Here is a 17,701-nt window from a genome sequence, read left to right as displayed (position 1 = left end):
CCATGCAAAATATGGCCACTGAATGTTATGACGTCTCAATTATTTTAGCGAAACCCTCTGCGCTTGTGATTATGCTGCTCTTCAGTAGCTTTGCATTGTTTTCTCAACAAGATAAACAAATTTTGTACAGGGAGACAGCAGTAAGATGCAGACATGACAATGATAAAGATGCAAATATGCTGATGCTTCATCAGATTTGACGTTTTGAAAAAGTGCCCGATACGGAATTTTAGGAGTCTCAGCTCGGCTTCAGGTTTCTGCCTTGAACTGTTATTTCACTCCAAGAGCCACAAGCATTCACCCTACTGCCCAAGTTGGCGACAATCTTACAAGATCACCTGAGCATCTGCTCCAGTCCAACAAGCCGCATCATAAACATACCTGTGGTCATCAGAGCCCACATTCTCAACACATATAAAGCAATGGCTGCTTGATTCACAGAACGTCATCGTACTCGCCGCTGGAGCCGGATGAACTGTCGATGGCTAGCGTCCTCTCTGGCACGGCCATGAGGTTCCTCGGCTGATGCCGGGTGTCATAGCGGCGTGGCGTGGAGCCCTCGCTGCTCGACCGTTGGTGTCGCGCTGTGGGTGGCGGGATGGGAGTGAGGTCGAAAGCGGCAATGCTGGTGGGCGATGCCCCATTCAGCTGACTCAGCAGTTCCTCTTGGGTGGGGTCCCAAGATGGTGACCTGTCCTGGAGTGCCTGTTTGTACTCCTGGATTGATTCGTTGAGCGACCACAGCTGGCAAAGAAGTGACATGTCCATTTGACGAAGTCCCACCTGCGTGGAAGACAAAGCACATCATGTGTGAGGACAAGCACATCATGCAACGTTGTGAAACATGTTACCAGTGCAAAATCAGTAGGGAAACAAGAAGTAGGAAACGGTAAACACCACAAGCGCTAGACTACTACTGAAATTTGCTTAAGAAGAAGCTTTAGTTTGGGGTCAACTCTTACTTCCCTATTTAAATACACGTAAAATGCAGAAAAGCTTTTAAGAGACAACTGTTAAACTGATCTGAATTAAATTTATTGCAATTGAGAGAGCAAGTTAAGTTCTAGCAACTCCTGTAAACAAAATTATTATTTATGACCTCTAATTTCTGACAAATATTCTCAAAAATTGGTAATTAAAAAAAATTTAGGCACGAAGTTTACAAATCCACAACTCCGCGCAAAAAAGATATCGCAGTTCAGTGAACTGCATCAGTTGCATCATCTAAAGTGGCCAAATTTTATATGTATGGATTTCCAGCTTACACGAAAATGTTACAATGTTTACTAGGGTTTTGCAAAACTCCTACTCACACATTCGTGGTGTATATCAGAGTGGTGCACAATACATGCATTTTGTGTGCTTTAGATGTATTAGGTGCAGTTCTGAGAATTTATGTTTTTAATTTCTGAGATGTAAACTTGATAGCTGGGCTTTTGCAAATTTTGCAAATTTCAATATTTTTTTCTACTGGTGGTCTAAATAAAAAAAATGTGCTTCCTACATTCACTTGACTTCTACCATTTTTCTTTTAAATGCAACAAACTTCATGAAAATGAAAATCAGTGCAGTGATTGCTGAGAAAAATTATTTCTCTGTTCCCACATGCCTAGATGTGAATTCCCGGGCTAAAACTATCTCTAAACACTTTTTCATGAATCTAGCAACTAACTAACCCGTCTAAAGGTAGACATTATATTACACATCGACGATTTTCCTCAAGTGAGTCAGTCCATGACCAGAATTTCCAGCCACACTCGGTATTACAGAGTTTCACAAAAGCTTGGTAGAAGAAAAACTGCTGTAGCAACCGTTCGACCAACGTGCAAATGATGGGAGCTACAGACATTTGCTGGAAGGCACTTGTTTGCCCATCCTGAACTACAGATTCATTTCTCCAGCTCTGCAAGTTTTATTTCCCACAACTCAGTCTGTTTCCCATTTGCTCAATGCTTTGTAGTTTTGCACTAGTGCCACGAGTCTGCAAAGATTTTTATGTGTTTTAATGTGTTAGTATTGGGAGTGTCAAAGTGGAAAAAATTTACATGTGAAATGTGTAGAAAGCCGGTCACATGGTACATATAGTGCAAGAGATGGTGGTCTGCTTCGGGACATCGTCAGTTTCACTTCGCTCCTCAAAGAGGCAGGACATGTGTCAAGTGAGCTCCTGAACGACACTTGAGAAATGTGGTGAACACAGTGTGGTTGAGAGAGAAAACGGGGATAGCCAATATTCTAATTGACATTAAGAAAGAACATGGAGCTGGGCAGCCCATGTAACGCAGAGGATAGATAACCAGTGGGCCATTAGGGTTACAGAATGGGTGCCAGGAGAAGGGAAGCGCAGTCGAGGAAGGCAGAAAACTAGGTGGGGTGATGAAATTCGGAAATTCACAGGTGCAAGTTGAAATCAGTTGGCACAGGACAGGGGTAATTGGAGGTCGCAGGGAGAGGCCTTCATCCTGCAGCGAACATAAAATAGGCTGATGATGACAACAATGAAGTTGATGATGATGACGAACACGGCTTAAATCATGATTCTGGGGCCCTGTCAGGTCATTGCTGTCACCTGTTCACCAGAATCTGTAGAAGATATAACTACTTTATTGATTTGAAACTGTGGTAACATCCTTTTGTATCACAAGTTTAAGAGAACCTCTCTCCACATACACCAGTAAAATGATCCGATTTTTTTTTCTTTGAAAACCTTGCGGCCTTGCAAGTTTGCAGTGGTTACAGCACATGCGATATTTAGATACCCTATCTCATCAATTCCGTACAGTACAGTGAAGGATACAGCTCGTGCCAGGCAATCGATAACCGCAACCAGTCGTATGTACCAGCAAAGAGAGGAAGGCCCACCCGTAGTGCGCCACGGATCCTTCCACAAAGTTTTTGTTCAATTGGTGTTGCATGTTCCATAGAGGACATTCAGAAATGGAGGATCCCTTTCTCTGGTCCACTCCTCTGATTGGTTGGCACAACCCATAGCTGTCACTGTGGTGCACGGGAGTTGGTCACATGTATTACAGTGGCTCACTTTGCACACAAAGTATAAGACTTAGTAAACTTAGTAGACGTAGTCTTAGTAAACAATCAGGGCACTTCTCCTGCCAAAAATGGCACTTACGCAATCATAACTGCATTATGTGCAGAGCCGTGAGCCCCAGACCAAGCCTATTCCTATGCACTTGCAATCGCTCCCTTACTAGTTGAAGTGCTGCTCAAGAAACCTGCATAGACACTAGCAGCAGATTTTTCTCTAGGCCATGCTTTAAGAACGGTATGGCTTACTGTAAGCAGACATGGGTTTGTGCTTCTTGCAGTGTTCCTATCAAAACATTTCAGTCATTTATCATGGATTTTTGGGGGGGCTTGCTGGCATTTGTGGCTTCCTTTTCTTTTCTTTTTTTTTACAATTTAAATAAATGTGATGAGCAATCTTACCTTCATCAACCAGTCAAATTTCAGTGTGGCCTGGACTGGTGCACTAAGTAACTCTTGTCGGTAAGTAGAAAAGCAATGTAAATATATTACTACTGTCAAAATTCGACATAATGAACGCAGATACATCGAATTATTGCATATAACAAAGCAGCTCTCTAAATTTTCTCGCTGATATTGGTGGGTAATGAGTATGTGCTTATAACAAATATCCGATATAGGAAGGCATTTCCATATTGGATGCAAGTTACGACTGTACACAATAAGTTAAAAAAATCAATCAATATATAAGAATACAAGTTATCACCATCTCCTTGCGGAGGACTGCCAGCTGTGCATCGAGTCTCGACGATCGGCCCGACCACGTGTTTTGCGCTTCTTTCCCAGTGCCACCAGTGACACGGCTGTTTCCAAGCGAGCCGTGCGAGTGCTCCGCATGCGGCGCTCGTTGACGAGATGCTGATGCTCGGCTAGCGCTGCTACTCCGTGCTGGTGCGATGGGGGCTGCCCTGCTCAGATCCTGCTGAATCATGGTGCGCATGAGATGCACGCGTTCCAGCTCCCGCCACTGGCTGCTGTTGAAGTTGATGAGGCCACTCAGGCTTTTTGGGAGTGGTGGCAAGTCTCTCAGTGCTTCCATTCCCTTCCTCTTCTAAGGACACACTGTAGTGGACTGAATGTTTGAAACGTCTCGCACCTGCATAGTTAGAATGAAATAAAGAGAAAATGGTGAAAAACAAAAATCTAATCTGCACTCAACAAAAGTTCACTATATCTTGGCAGGAAGTGTGGAATTATTTTGTATTGGCTGAAAGTCCAATCGGCGACTGCCTTCGGAATTCCCATGAAGCTGCAACTCAAGCCTATGGAAACAGCTCTGTGTCTTGTTACAGGGAGAAAAAAAAAAAAGAAGAAAAGATCTTTACCAGGAACACGAATTCTAGCGTGTACACAATCTCATTTCCCAGCACTTTGTAGATGCACCACACTAGGAATGACCACAGAAGTGGTTAAGCAAACCGTAAGTCGGTTGATTACCCCTGGACCCACTCATTAGTTCACATGTGCCACTTAAGGTATGGGAAGAACTTCTCATCTAAAACCTGCCACTATCATGTCTTTGCACAAGGTAGCCTTGTGGTTAATGATGACAACCAGTTTCATTATGACCATAATACTTGGACATTCTTAAAACAATCTAACCATGGCTATACCTTAAGGTATGTCGACTGCAATATTATATGTGTGATCTATAACTCAAAGACTAGCTTTCAAGTTGATCTTTTAAATGAAATGGTCGTTTTGAGACAAGCCTTGCCGCTTATTTTGTTTTGTTTTGAGAGGGCCATCTGCTGGTCTGGCCTGGTTTCATCTTGATACCTTGACTATGACAACATTAAGCGAGAATGTCAAATTAAGGGATCTCATCGGTAATGTTTCCTACAAACATCTCTTCAATAGTTCGAAGTGGACAGTTGTACTTGCTTAAGAGGTACAGGCCAAACCTTGAAAATATGGTTAAATAGTACTGAAGCACACATTTTATCTGTTCTGACAAAAACCAGCCAGTATAACATAGTCTGTAGGTCACAATCCATATTCACAGTCACGTTCCTCACTACAGTATATCAATATATAGAGCTGCTACAAACTAGATGACTTCAAAGCAAAAGGGACAGTCTCCAGAAGTTATTGCCAGATCAATCATCTTCCTGTTGCAAGTTTTTAATGACTGTATGTTGTTACTAAACCATACTGTGCTGGCATCTTTCATTTGTTATTTACTAAGCGGCATGGTGATAATGTGGCCAAAGTTTGATATGAATTATATTGGCATCAAACTTGAGAACACGACAGACTTACTTTCAAATAGAAATTTGAGGCTTGCAGGTTAAATGTCTCTCATCATTCTGTGCATAACATTTTAGGCGTCATTTACGCATTGCTTTAACAAAAATGTCACAGTTTTGCCGTAAGGGCGAAGCAATGAATGTGATATAGCAAGATGTTAGAATATTACATAAAGTGTAGGCCTCGTAGCTGTAGTGGCAGTGTGAATTGAAATAAACGTAAGCTAAGTAAAAACGAACTGTTGGGCTAGGAGGTGCTCTATTTGAATCCTGCATGCACTCTGACAATTTCATCTATGTTTATTATTCAATGCCAATGCCTTTCTTAGCGAATTTACCACCACATTTCCGTATTGGGCATGTTTCAAACCTCTTTCGTGGGCCGATCCTGGAGGTGGTGCACAGCCATGGAGTTGCGTCGCTTTACGGTTTGAGCTCAGTTATTATCGTTGTGCACTTGAGAAGATTTAGAATGAAAGGCATGTGCTGTTGGTGTCTTACTTCATGACATTTGTTTGTGGGCTGCCGTTCTCAAACCAATTAGAAATAATTTTGTCCAGAATCTAAGACGTGGTATGAGCAACTTTCAGTGACAGAATGGTGTGGCGACTAATACCGCATGGCACATAGCATGGTGTGTCCATATAATTTCTAACGCAATAATAATAATAATAATAATAATAATAATAATAATAATAATAATAATAATAATAATAATAATAATAATAAATGACATCCAATCGCGGAAACGCGCATGCGGAAGGGAACGGCAAATGGTGTCAGGGATACACGAAAATCAAAGGTGAAGAAAACGCTTCAATTCTCGCTTACGGGCGTAGCTACGCTGTTGTACGCTAAATAGCTTAAACGAGCGGCATACGTATCTGACCAAAGGCATTGATCTGACGTATGTTGCAGGCGATGAAAGGCCATTCGTGTTGCCCAGGCTCTGCGAACACACAACCGAACCAGCACCTTGAGCGGGAACTTGAGCAAGCGTGAACGGTTAAAACTGAAACCACGTTATCGGCCCTCGAAAATCACGCAGGTGCTTTCGGAACAATATTGGCAGCGCCGACGCGAAACTCCTGAAAGCAGTCACTTTTCCGCGATCCACGAAACAAACAAACAAAAAGTATCAGGGCAACTATACTCTGGTTACACATAGCAGAAGCTTTGCGCCTCCGATCTCGATAAGTCTCACTCTTTTGAAGAATTGAAAAGAAACACGGTTTCCACTTTGATACCGCTGAAATGAGATCACGATGTCAAACCATGAGACGATCGGCACTCATAGTATGTTTATATTAGTAACCTCCCGCAATCGCACAGTGAGCAGCGTGTCATAGCCAAGACCGGTGAAAGAAAGTTTGCACAGAAATACCTGAAATAATTACCAGACTGCGACCGCGTCGGCTGAACGGTGCTGGCAGCTTGATCCGATCACATCGGTACCATCAGTACCGCAACAACGAACCGGGCGTACGGAGAGGAAAACGAGTGTGACAAGTATGCCTAACTGACGATAGGTGACAGCACGTCACAGGCCGGCGGGCGTTGTGAGGAGAAGCCCGCGCTTCACGCCGCCGACCTATGCAAGGTTTCTAGCGTATGGTTACTAGTTCCTAGTTGTGGATCTTGGCTTTTGATGACACCATAGAGTTTCTCACTACATTACCTAGAGGGAAATCTGGCGCTGCTGCGCTGTGGTATGCATGGGAATGCTGGTATATTGTGGATTCGGATTGGCATCGTTCTCGTAGAGACAGGACACCTTGAAGACGCGCTTGGCAAGTACCGTTCCGTCTGTCACAATGATTCATTTTCTGCTAGAACAGCAAGTGAAAACCTGTTTTAGCTTTATTATTACACGAAAACATGTTTTGTTTAACTATGAGAACTTGTTATTACGTGTACGATTATATAATACGTAAAAAGTATCAGCGAGCCGCTAAAGTTGGAGGACAGACGACAAGGTTCGCGCTCGCTTTGAAACAGTTGGTCGTCTGTTCTTGCTTTTCTTCGCTTGGTCATGCCTCGTGGGTGAGTAAAGATGTAATATGCGTGAATGGAAACATTTTATGGAGATATTACTTTGAGAACGTGCTATTTGCGTAGCCATATCCACGTTTTAGACGAAGCCTCTTACAACACCAGCCAACACGAGCCTCGCAGACACATATCCCGTCATTCCCATGACGGCACGGTGCCCCCTTAAGAAACTCCCATAGACGGTGGCGCCAGATTACCCTCTAGGTGTTATAGTGAGAAACTCTATGGATGACACCGTGTAGATAAAAATGAATTATGCCGAAAACAGATGCATCATGATGTCGTAATAAACAAATTTATTATGGTTTGTTCGTGGACTGCAAAGCTGCGCGAAAAAAAAAAAAAAGGAAAGGAAAGACAAGAACTCAAGACGTCCACCCTTGCTCTTAGGAAGTTATTTGGTGCTTTACAACGAACAGTTGTTTCGATGGAACTATTGACTTCATTATGTAAGCTTACCGATCAACCTCAAACATTGCCGCAACATGCATTAATATTTGGCTTGTCTGCGTTTGCCACCGTAATTGCAGTGTCTCTAAACATAAAAGCTATCTTGCACATTCTATTTAACAATCTGCATTGGCATAACGGTGCTACGCTATGTGGTGCTATCGGTACAGGCCACTGTACCATGACTGTACTATCGGTGCCTAGCCACCGGCTGTTCCACACTGCGGCTGGCGAGCCTTCGTCGACTCTAGATAGGTGGCGCCACCAGTGCCGGCCGTCGGCCGACCGACTAGGCCGGCAACTTGCGTCAGCGTCGTGGTGCATGCTGTGTGCTCGCTGCCGCTGACGCGATTTTCGAGAGGGTCAGGTCGGTACTCGGGGCGAAGCTTGCCTGTGCGGCGCTGGTTGGTGTGGTGGTGCGTGCGTGTGTGCTGTTGTGCGCGGCAGGCGACGAGATCTTCATGCACAAGGCTACAGGCCGTGGCAGCTCTGCCGCCGCGGACGCTGGGGCCGTACCGACGAGACGACGGCCGCGTGCGAAGGGATTATGAGTGGCTCCTCGACGGCCGTGCTCCGACGGGATTACTACACAGCGGCAGTGTCGCCGGGGGAGCAACGCCACGGAGTTGCGACGACGCGCTAGTGAAGGGGGGCACCACGAACGTCGGGAGAGAGCGCGCCCGGTTCGGAACCTCTCGGAACGAACCCGGCACTTTGAGGTGAGTGCAGCGGTCTCTCTCTCCAGGCCTAAGCACGTCGTGGAAAGACTTCGGCGCCCCGTGTTCTGTTCTGCTTGTGGCGAGATCGTTATGCAGGGGCATTCCTTTTTGTCAAGCCGCGCTCTTTTTCGATGGGGGCCCCGCTCTGAAACCCCTGTTCTCTTCGGCACCACCGATAGCCCACGTTTTGTTGTCGTCTGCAAGAGCGACGCGTATAATAACACGGCGTGCGGCGTTGCAGTTTCATTCGCCCAATCGCCGCTGTTATACACTGGAAGAAAAAAAAATACAGCATAACCGGATCAAGAGTTGCCGCTCTCGACGTTCGTAGCTCGCTGTAGCCTGCCTCGTGAACGAGCCTGTCGTCGTGAGCTACGCCACCACCGCCGGGCTGTCGCATAGCAACACCATTTTTTGCCGCGTATTCTGGAACACTTCCCCCCGCCCCCCATGTTCTTGCACGGGCCATGCGTGTGACAAACACGCCGCGAAGGCTAGGCCACAGAACGGCAAGGACGTTGTTTGCACGCCGTAGCCGCTGCTACTGCGTGTATGACGTGCTCCATGGCTGTACTTTTATTTCTTTCTTTTTTCTGTGGCTCGTATGCGCTAGGAAGTCGCTTGTGCCGACATCACTGGCTTTTCATTGATGCCGCGGCGCCATGTCGGCAGAGCTTTTTCTCTTGTCTGGCGGCATCGACAAGGCGGATCGCCGTCGTTGGCCGGTGATTTGTAGTCGTCTCGCGCGAGCTTATCTTCGAACGACGGACGGCTCGTCGTCTGGAAAGAAATATCGTGTCTGACAGCGCGCTGCCCATCATGTTGCAAAATATGACAATATAAGCCGCTTCCTCCCTGCCGAAGGACAATCGGACGTGTTTCTATCACTCATGTTGTCGCGATCGCTTGCACTCCGGCCCGTATATACTGTTACAAATTCTAGTCGAGTTTGCTCCGACTTTCACGGGCAGCGGGTGTAAACTTGATGATACAGTGCTTGGGAAGTTGCTCGTACAGTACGTGTGAGCGAAACTGAAACTGCTCGCGCGCAGTTCACCTGTCGACAGCACGCGCACCTTGAAACATATCTGAAGGCGCTGAGACAAAACGTCAGTTGCTGTATCCAGCTGACCAAATGAGCATACTTTCTCTGAATATATATGTATATTACATATGATATTGTTGTTCATCAGGTTTATCTCACCATGACAGGAGTAATTTACCTTTATGGCGGCAGCACATGGCCTTAGTCGAATTCAGTCCGATTATGTATTCCCGTGATGTAGCGCGAGCTCACCTGCATATTTCGTTTTATGCCCGTAGTTCCGTCTCTGCTGCCATCGGAAAAGCAGAAGCGTATTAGGTAGGTGCAGTACTTTTAATCGACGTTTCCTGCCACGTCCCGTGGCATAACAATGGTCTATTACAACTCGCCCGCGGCATCAAAAGTAGATGCCGTTACTGCCGGCGCATAACTTGACGAGGCACGTATCGTCGTCGTCGGCGGCGGCATTGCTTTGCGTAGGCCGGCCGGCTCGCTTTGCATTTCGGTGTCGGGTGTGGGAAGGCGGGGGTTAAAGGAAACACTACAAACCGGCACGCCAAAGCTTTGGCGCAGTACGCTTACACGCCTCTGCTCTGTGACGGGCTGCGGTGCGCGCTGCGTGGGTTCGTTGATCTCGGCTTTGACTAACCGCCGACCAGCAGGTTCGACGCCCCCTTTATTTCGCCCCCCCTCCTTTTCTTTTTGTCCCCACACCCCTTGTCGTCCATCTGCGCGTTGTTGGCGTAGTCTCGCGAGAACGGTGCAGTTCTGTGGAAGGCATGGCATGCCTGTGCAGTGTGTTCTTCCGCGACGCTGTACACGTCTGCTCCGGCCGCTTGTCGTCGGCTGGACGGAACCATGGAGAAAGGAAAAAGTTGAGAGAGCGTTACGTCACGCAGCCAGCCTTGGCAAGCAAGCGCTCCGTGAAGCCATCTCTTTGCTCAGTGGCGGCCCATCACGCAACCTATTGCGTCGAGGTCACGTAGCAAGAGTCAAGATTTGCTGAGGCGTTTGTTTCCCAGTAGCTACGCCAGTAGTTTTTATTCTCTGCTCGCTTGTTCGGCTACCCTGCTGTGACTCTGCTAGAGTGGCTATAATTCTAGCGTGCAGAGCGGAAGCACCAAAACCAACCGCGCGCTTTGACGTGCGATCACGTGTTGGGCCTACATGTTTGGCTTCAATAGCGCCATGCAGAAGACGTAAGCATGACGCGCGATGTGACTTCAAGATGGTTTTACGCGTGCAGTTTCGTTAAAAAAAAAAAAAACATTACTAGCGCGTGGTTTGCATGCGGCAATCACTCAACTGCCACGCAGAATGCCGCTGTCGCCTGCTGTGAGAAGCTGTCCTCGAATGAAACTCCATGCAGACGACATGATAGAGTGTCTGCTTCGGTGAATGCGTACCGATGTTGATTAGTAATTTAATATGGTACCGTTTATTCTAAAGTTAACCAAAACCTAACCTACGAGCCCTGTTCACGCCCACAACACACAAGAGCCAAATGTGCGGAAACATATTCGTGACGCCACACTGACGTTTAGGCCTCCAAGTTCTGGCGCATTATTCGAAAATAGTAGGTTTTTTTTTTTTTTAAGCTTGCGTAACGAGTTTTGGACACTTCAACTTTTCGATCTTATGTCATCGGCTTGCGCGCCGACTTGGTCAGTCGACACGAGGTATTAGAAATGATAATAATATATGGGGTTTTACGTGCCAAAACCACTTTCTGATTATGAGGCACGCCGTAGTGGGGGACTCCGGAAATTTTGAACACCTGGGGTTCTTTAACGTGCACCTAAATCTAAGTACACGGGTGTTTTCGCATTTCGCCCCCATCGAAATGTGGCCGCCGTGGCCGGGATTCGATCCCGCGACCTCGTGCTCAGCAGCCTAACACCATAGCCACTGAGCAACCACGGCGGGTGGTATTAGAAATGAGTGAACAGGAAATTAATCGTTACGAAGTACGACGATTTACCTCGTAGAAAGCCATCTTTGCTACCGAACAAGGTGGGAAAGAGTTCCTTAAGAGAAATGTACCGCACCGCCTTATTGTTCGCCTATGCAGCAACCGTTCGCTTTGATTGTCGCCAAGCGTTCTTGAACTGTAACGAGTGTAGATTTCGGTTGGAATCGGGAACTACTTTCTTCCGCGCACCGCAAGGGGCGGGCGCTCTGAGGATTTCACTACGATTTCACGTCGTTGCGCGGGTGTTCAGTCAGCTCATGCAGGTTGCAAACGAGCGAGGAAATCGCGCGACGGCACACAAAGAACTGGAAGCTTTCTTCTTTTTTTCCCGATCGCCAAATCCCTCCGGTCGGCTTGCGTCGGTGTTTCTCGCGCAAATAATTGGCCCTCCCCCGCTTGAGCGGTGACAGCGACGGAAGACTCGTCGCCCGCAAATCAGCTTTCTGTCTGCGCGCGACTTCAAATGTCATTTTCGTCTCGTCTCGAACCTTGTTCTGCGCGCTTCCAGGGGCGGGCCGTAGTTCTTCCAAGCGCTGCGGGAAGCCCTGTACCGCCTCATTTCTTTGTTTATTCGCCTAACTGCCTGCGCTTTTATTTGTGGTTATTTTCTTAATAGAACTGCGACGCGTGGCCAATGAAGTAGGTCGATGTTTCCCTGCTGGAGGTGACGTGGCGAACACTCCCTGTATTTTCCTCCCTTGCGAAATGATCTCGAAAAAAAAAAAAATGCCGAACTGCATCGGGGTCCCAGGGCAACTTAACTGCCATGCTCCGCTGCGTTTAAAGGTATTGAAAAGAAGGGAAGCGACGAACTCAGAACCCACTCACTCTCAGAAAGTGGGTTCATTCATTTCATTGCACCTGTTGCCTTGCGTGCATGCATGCATGCCGTCTCCCGCTGCTCAAGACAAGGCCGTGGGATCGATTCCCCGCCGCGGTTGCCGGAATTTGATGCCGGCAGGATGCAAAAAAAAAGGCGTTTGTGGTACGTTGGTGCAGGTTCGAATAATTACACGATGGTCAAAACTAATCAGGATCCATCAGGCTATCGCACCTTTCGCAGCCATCTGCGTTGGTTAGGGGCGCCAGACTTCGTCACTAATTGTTAAAATGACGTGGGCGCGATTCCCGTCAAGACGCGTAGTTGCTTTTTGACTGTGTCCCCAACATCGTGTACGCATACGGGACGTTGAAATAAAGGTTTGATTGCGTCCCATCTCACCAGCTCCTAGCATCCAGTGAAACTTCGGGGTCCAGTCAGGTTAACTGGAACGAGAATTCGCAGCGTCTGTAATAATAATAATAATAACTTACTAACGTATTGTAATGTGGTACATAGCGTATCGGACCTTTCAAAGCCAACAGAGAGGCGTGCTTGACTGGGCCCGGCAACATCGGCGAGCGAAAATGGCATTATAAAATCACTGGATGTGTGCATCCACTTACTAACGCCTATGATAAATGACAGGGATCTAATTGACAATAACATCAGTAGCGTACGAGAAGGTGGATAAATAAACAATAAAAACTGCCTCAAGCTTCAACATTTATTAAAGATTTGAGGAACAAAACAGTGATGATTATGAGCAGGTGGCGCTAGGGTGCCTCACTTGCACGCTTCTCCAGGAGGCGGCGTTGACGTCGGTAGGAATATACTGCACACTAACGGCAGCCTAGCACTGTAGTGTGTGTGCTTGCGTATTTGGAATGGTTTTTTTTTGTGTGTGTGTGTTTGTGTGTTGTTTGTTTTTCTCCCAATCCTTGGGTAGGGCGTTCTCGATTTGCCCGCCCGATGCAAAGGGCCCAGCCACATTTCATCATCACCATGATCACCCAGGTTACGTTGCTATATGCGACCAGCCGGGGGCTCCAATGTTTTGACATAGTACGCGCCGAAATTGTGCCAAAGTGGTTCCTTCTGATATTGTGCGCTGAAACTGCTTCCCGTTAATGATAGTTGCCTATAGACGATTAATGTTGCCATTCGATTCATGGGCGCCGGCATCTTGGGCTGTTACACAAACAATTTCTATGTTTTATTAGAAGTGACATAACATGGTCATGAAAGGCCGAACGCATTCATAGAGCTATTTTCATGCCAGCGAATCGACTGTAGTAACGCACAGTTCGTCGTTGAAGACACAAAACAGCAGCGCCAACAGCCCAAGATGGTGGCACCTAAACCCTTTCATAACATAGTCGATAGGTACGCATAGAGCGCTCCAAGATGCAAATATTATCGAGTTTTTGATTAGGGGACGCAGGCGGCTTGCGTCCCCTAATCCAAAGCTCTCTAGTGAGCACCTCGACGCAATACCGTTGTTTACATGGTAGTTTAGCGTATTGTCCATACCTTCCATTGCTCAAGTACTCCTCCAAGCCGGTCGAAATCGTGTTTCCTCTGCGGCGCCTTCAAAAGTGCAGAAGCTGAACGCTGTCATGGTGACACGATCTTGCCTCCGATAATCTAGGCACGCGCCGCCCCAATTTTTTTTTTCGCGCGCCATAAATTGATTGGCTGTCCAAGGCTAGTAGGTCATCTATACATCGCGAGAACTTGCGTGTGCGTAACGTTGTAGCGCCGTTGTATGTACTGGCCGCCGTGGCCTTCGAGACGGTGGTCGTGGCGCGCCAGAAATCGTCGCGGCAATCTCGGAGTCCCTTATTCCCCTTTGACAGGGCAGCGAACTTTTCACGAATCTTGAATGCGTTTGCCAACGCGTAACGTGGTCTGGGATGACCTTTCAGCTTTAACGCGAAGCAGTGTTTACCTCTATCAGCCACTTTGTGCGTCTGTTGTGGCCTGTCTGGCCTCGTCTTCGGACTCGAATAAAAGAAGAAAAAAAAAATGTGTCCGGTTGTGCGATTCGAAGCTCCATTGGGCCGCGGGCGCATGCGTGGTACGAGTGGATACCAGCGTTACCACCTTCCTTCCCTCGTGGCACGACTGACCCTTTGAGACACTCTGTGGCAATTGGCTAATCTATAGTGCATCTCTGGATCGACCCAGATTTGAACGAAGCAGGTTGTAGCGTCTCTTCGTCGGAGTATACAGTAATGCAGCCGTCGTGCCACCATCGTGCCACCGTCCTGTGGTCGTCGCCTTGCCGTTTCCGTTCACGCCTGCGTGACACGTACGCACACGTTTCACCGTGTAGTAACACCTTGCAGGACCCCAAATGGTGGATATAGTCATGTTACCTGCAAAAAAATGTTTCACATAACACCGATTCGCCCAGTGCATGGAGTATACATAAGATTTCGCACCCCCCCCCCTTTTTTTTTCTCTCTTACGTCATCGAAGAGCCCCTGTGGATGTATCGCTTGAGTTACCATTTTTATTTGTTTCTTGCTTCATAACGAAGGCATTGCTTAAAACTTTGAGGAAGATTTACAATTCAAGGGAGATAATGCGGTGGGTTTGTCGACACTGAGTCACATCGAGCGCTTTGCGCAGTGCTTTTGTCTCGATTTACGTTTTTCCTAGTATTATTTCTTTATCTGCGGTTCGAACCCCGTGTGATGCGATTGCAGATTGCTCCGGGTTAAATTTGGAACACCGGCAATTCTGCGGAACGCAGTGAAAATCGCGCGCGTCTTTCTTTTTTTTTTTTTTCCATCTTGCGCTCGTCGGAAATGCCTACGCGCGGTCGGGTATACCTACGCGCGACCTTGAGCACGGCGACAGGAAACCAACAACGCGAGCATCATGTCCTAGATTCAGCTTTGAGCCGTAATCCTATCGAACAATTCATCGGTCAATGAATGACGCACCTGAGGCTTTCAAAAACACACGCACACACATTGTAACTGCGTTTTCCCCGAATATCGCAGGATTGAGTTTGCGCATCTGATTCCCCTTGAAACAAGAGCCTTCTTCGCTAATGCTGCATTTGCTGCTCGTCTTCCGTGCCTCGACTACAGAAGCTTCTCTCCTCAGCTATAGGTGGCTATAGGAAACTAACCACGCGGACTCAAACGCAGCGTTTTTTCAGGCGGATCTTTCTTATCGCCCCGAGAAGCGAGAGAGATAACCTTGCCTTTCGCCGTTCCTTATTCCTGCCGCCTTGCTCGCGCAAGGCATCGCGAGAAACCTTGCGGCTCGGCGCGCGATAAGAGGACGTCGCCGAGAGCGAGTTAAGCGCCAAGTCCTCAGAACAGGCGATGGACGCGCGAGAGGCCAGGGCTGTGGGCTCTTCCCTCCGAGACGGTTCTCCAACCTTCCGGTTGACCGAGATGGGAGCTTGCGCGTGCGTGCGTTGGCGCGTGTTTGGTTGGCCGATGGGGAGGGGGCCAAGACGCGCGATGGTGCTTGTGCCGGGTAAACCGTGCCACCAGCATGTTCGCGATTATTTATCCACGCAAGGCGCTGAAGAGCGATGGGGCGTAGTAAAATGAAAACGGGTTGGAAGAGCGCTAGCTCGGAGGAGAAGGAAATAAGTAAGTACGTGCCTATGAGAGGTTGACGTGCGTGCGAGGGAAAGGGGGAAAGCGGCGAATTCGGGCCGCGCGCCCCGGCCTGAGACTGTGGTGCGGACGTGTGTGTGTTGTATGCCTCTCTTTCCGGCACGGTTGCTTCGGTCTTCTTTTCTTTTATTATTATTATTATTCTCTTTGCTGTGCTTTGTACTACATAGCGCTGCAGCTGTGTGTGTGCATCTTCCGTTTCGTTTCTGTACTGGTCGGCGCGCTTTTTTTTCCGAGAGCACAGCCTGTCCTCCTCGTTCTCTCTCTCTCTCTCTCTCTCGGGATTCCTCGGCTATCTATCAGTCCGCTGCTGCCGTCGGCGTGTCGTTTGCAGGGAGCTCGCCTATACGTCTCCCGACGAGTCCCACCGAGCTGCGTAAACACTTCGTCTCGCGGTCAGCGAGCTGCCGACGTGATAAGCGGGTCGCTCGTACGAAACCAGCCCGGCCGGACCCGTTCGTTCCCGCTGCTGCTGGCACGAGAGCTCTCGACTCCGTCGTCGCAGCAGCGGGTGTGCGCGGTTTGCGCTGTGGTACGAGCTGTACGTCGATCGTGTTTATCCCCGTTTTCGCGATGGGACCTCTCCTGCCCCTCCCCCCCTTCTCCCCTATACTTTCTGCTTTCCCTACCGTCCGTTGTTCCGACCCCGCCCCCCCCCCTCTCTCTCTCTCTCTCTCTCTCTCTCTCTCTCTCTCTCTCTCTCCGAACACCGTAGAAAGATGAATTTGCGAAGCGTTCAGTTGAACGCAACCAACGCGAAGTGTGTTGGTTACACATTGAATAACAGCCGCGCGGAAAAAGCGAGACTACACCCGTGGAGAAGGGAGCGAATTAGCATTTGTCCAGTTGTATCCGCCTGTGTACAGCTTTGTTTCGCGATGTGTTGTAATACACTGGCTTTTCAGATTTAAATTATCGAGCCAGTGTCCGCCACCCCTGTTACCCGCCGCTCTTCGCCCACTACATATTTTTTTTCTGGAAGGAGGGCGGGAGAAGAGGGCAGGAAAATTGCTAAAGTATGAGTCGAGTAAATTTGGTGTAGCTGTTACAGTTTCATGAGGCTTTCGGCGGGTCCATCCATACGCCTTCCTAAGATATTATAATCGAGTAGTAGCAGTAGTAAGCTTTGTAAAAGAAAATAATAATGTGCGATGAACGAGGTGTCGTGGCAAATATTAAACATTACAGTGTTGGAACGAAAGCGCGCATCCCGCAAATGCAGGGAACACCCTCCCCCCCCCCCCCCCCCCCCCCCCATTCCACCCGATCTCCCACTTGAGTGGTTGTCGCCTTTGTTTTCTGGCCTTTGAAGGGTTTTAACTTGGTCAGCCGACGCTGCTTTTGTGTCAGGATTCCACTGACTGGGCCTCCGCAGTTTCTTATCGCTGCTTTTGCCCCCGCTCTCCCCTTCCCCTCCTCTCTTCAGACGTTCTAGCAGTGATGCAGATTCAACAACGGACACTCGATACGTTTCTTTGACTGTTCACTCGCGTTCCTTATCCAACGCTTACGCTATCCGCGCCGCAAGCTTGCATGTATGCGCGGGCGCATGAACGCATTCCCTGACGCACGCCCTCAACACGGGCCAGTCGCCACAACACATGTAGGCGCACGCTTCTATCTCAGCCCGGCGATCCAGCGCCTTCTCCTCGCGTTATAAGCACGTGCTCGGGTCATCACCGCCGCTCGCTTCAGGAGTGAT

General features: G+C 48.2%; 3 protein-coding genes across 3 annotated transcripts in view; 2 read left to right on the top strand and 1 right to left on the bottom strand.

Moving 5' to 3' along the window:
* LOC139047701 (hydroxyacyl-thioester dehydratase type 2, mitochondrial-like) overlaps positions 1–3,970 on the top strand; it is a 48,812-nt gene extending 44,842 nt beyond the window's left edge. The window contains exon 5 of the mRNA XM_070521641.1: positions 3,832–3,970. The gene's annotated coding sequence lies outside the window, so the exon portion shown is untranslated. The remainder of the gene's footprint in view (positions 1–3,831) is intronic.
* Positions 423–6,858, bottom strand: LOC139047700 (leucine repeat adapter protein 25-like). Its single transcript, XM_070521638.1, has 3 exons — positions 6,679–6,858; positions 3,752–4,141; positions 423–783 (listed from the first exon to the last, which is right to left on the bottom strand). Exons 2-3 carry the CDS (start codon positions 4,082–4,084, stop codon positions 436–438), a joined length of 681 nt encoding a protein of 226 aa, XP_070377739.1. The 5' UTR covers positions 4,085–4,141; positions 6,679–6,858; the 3' UTR covers positions 423–435.
* A 1,215-nt stretch (positions 6,859–8,073) lies between these two features.
* numb (NUMB endocytic adaptor protein) overlaps positions 8,074–17,701 on the top strand; it is a 100,002-nt gene continuing 90,374 nt past the window's right edge. The window contains exon 1 of the mRNA XM_070521626.1: positions 8,074–8,515. The gene's annotated coding sequence lies outside the window, so the exon portion shown is untranslated. The remainder of the gene's footprint in view (positions 8,516–17,701) is intronic.

Source organism: Dermacentor albipictus, chromosome 7, assembly GCF_038994185.2.
Source record: "Dermacentor albipictus isolate Rhodes 1998 colony chromosome 7, USDA_Dalb.pri_finalv2, whole genome shotgun sequence".
Lineage (NCBI taxonomy): Eukaryota > Metazoa > Arthropoda > Arachnida > Ixodida > Ixodidae > Dermacentor > Dermacentor albipictus.
This window is presented reverse-complemented; position numbering and strand designations above follow the sequence as displayed.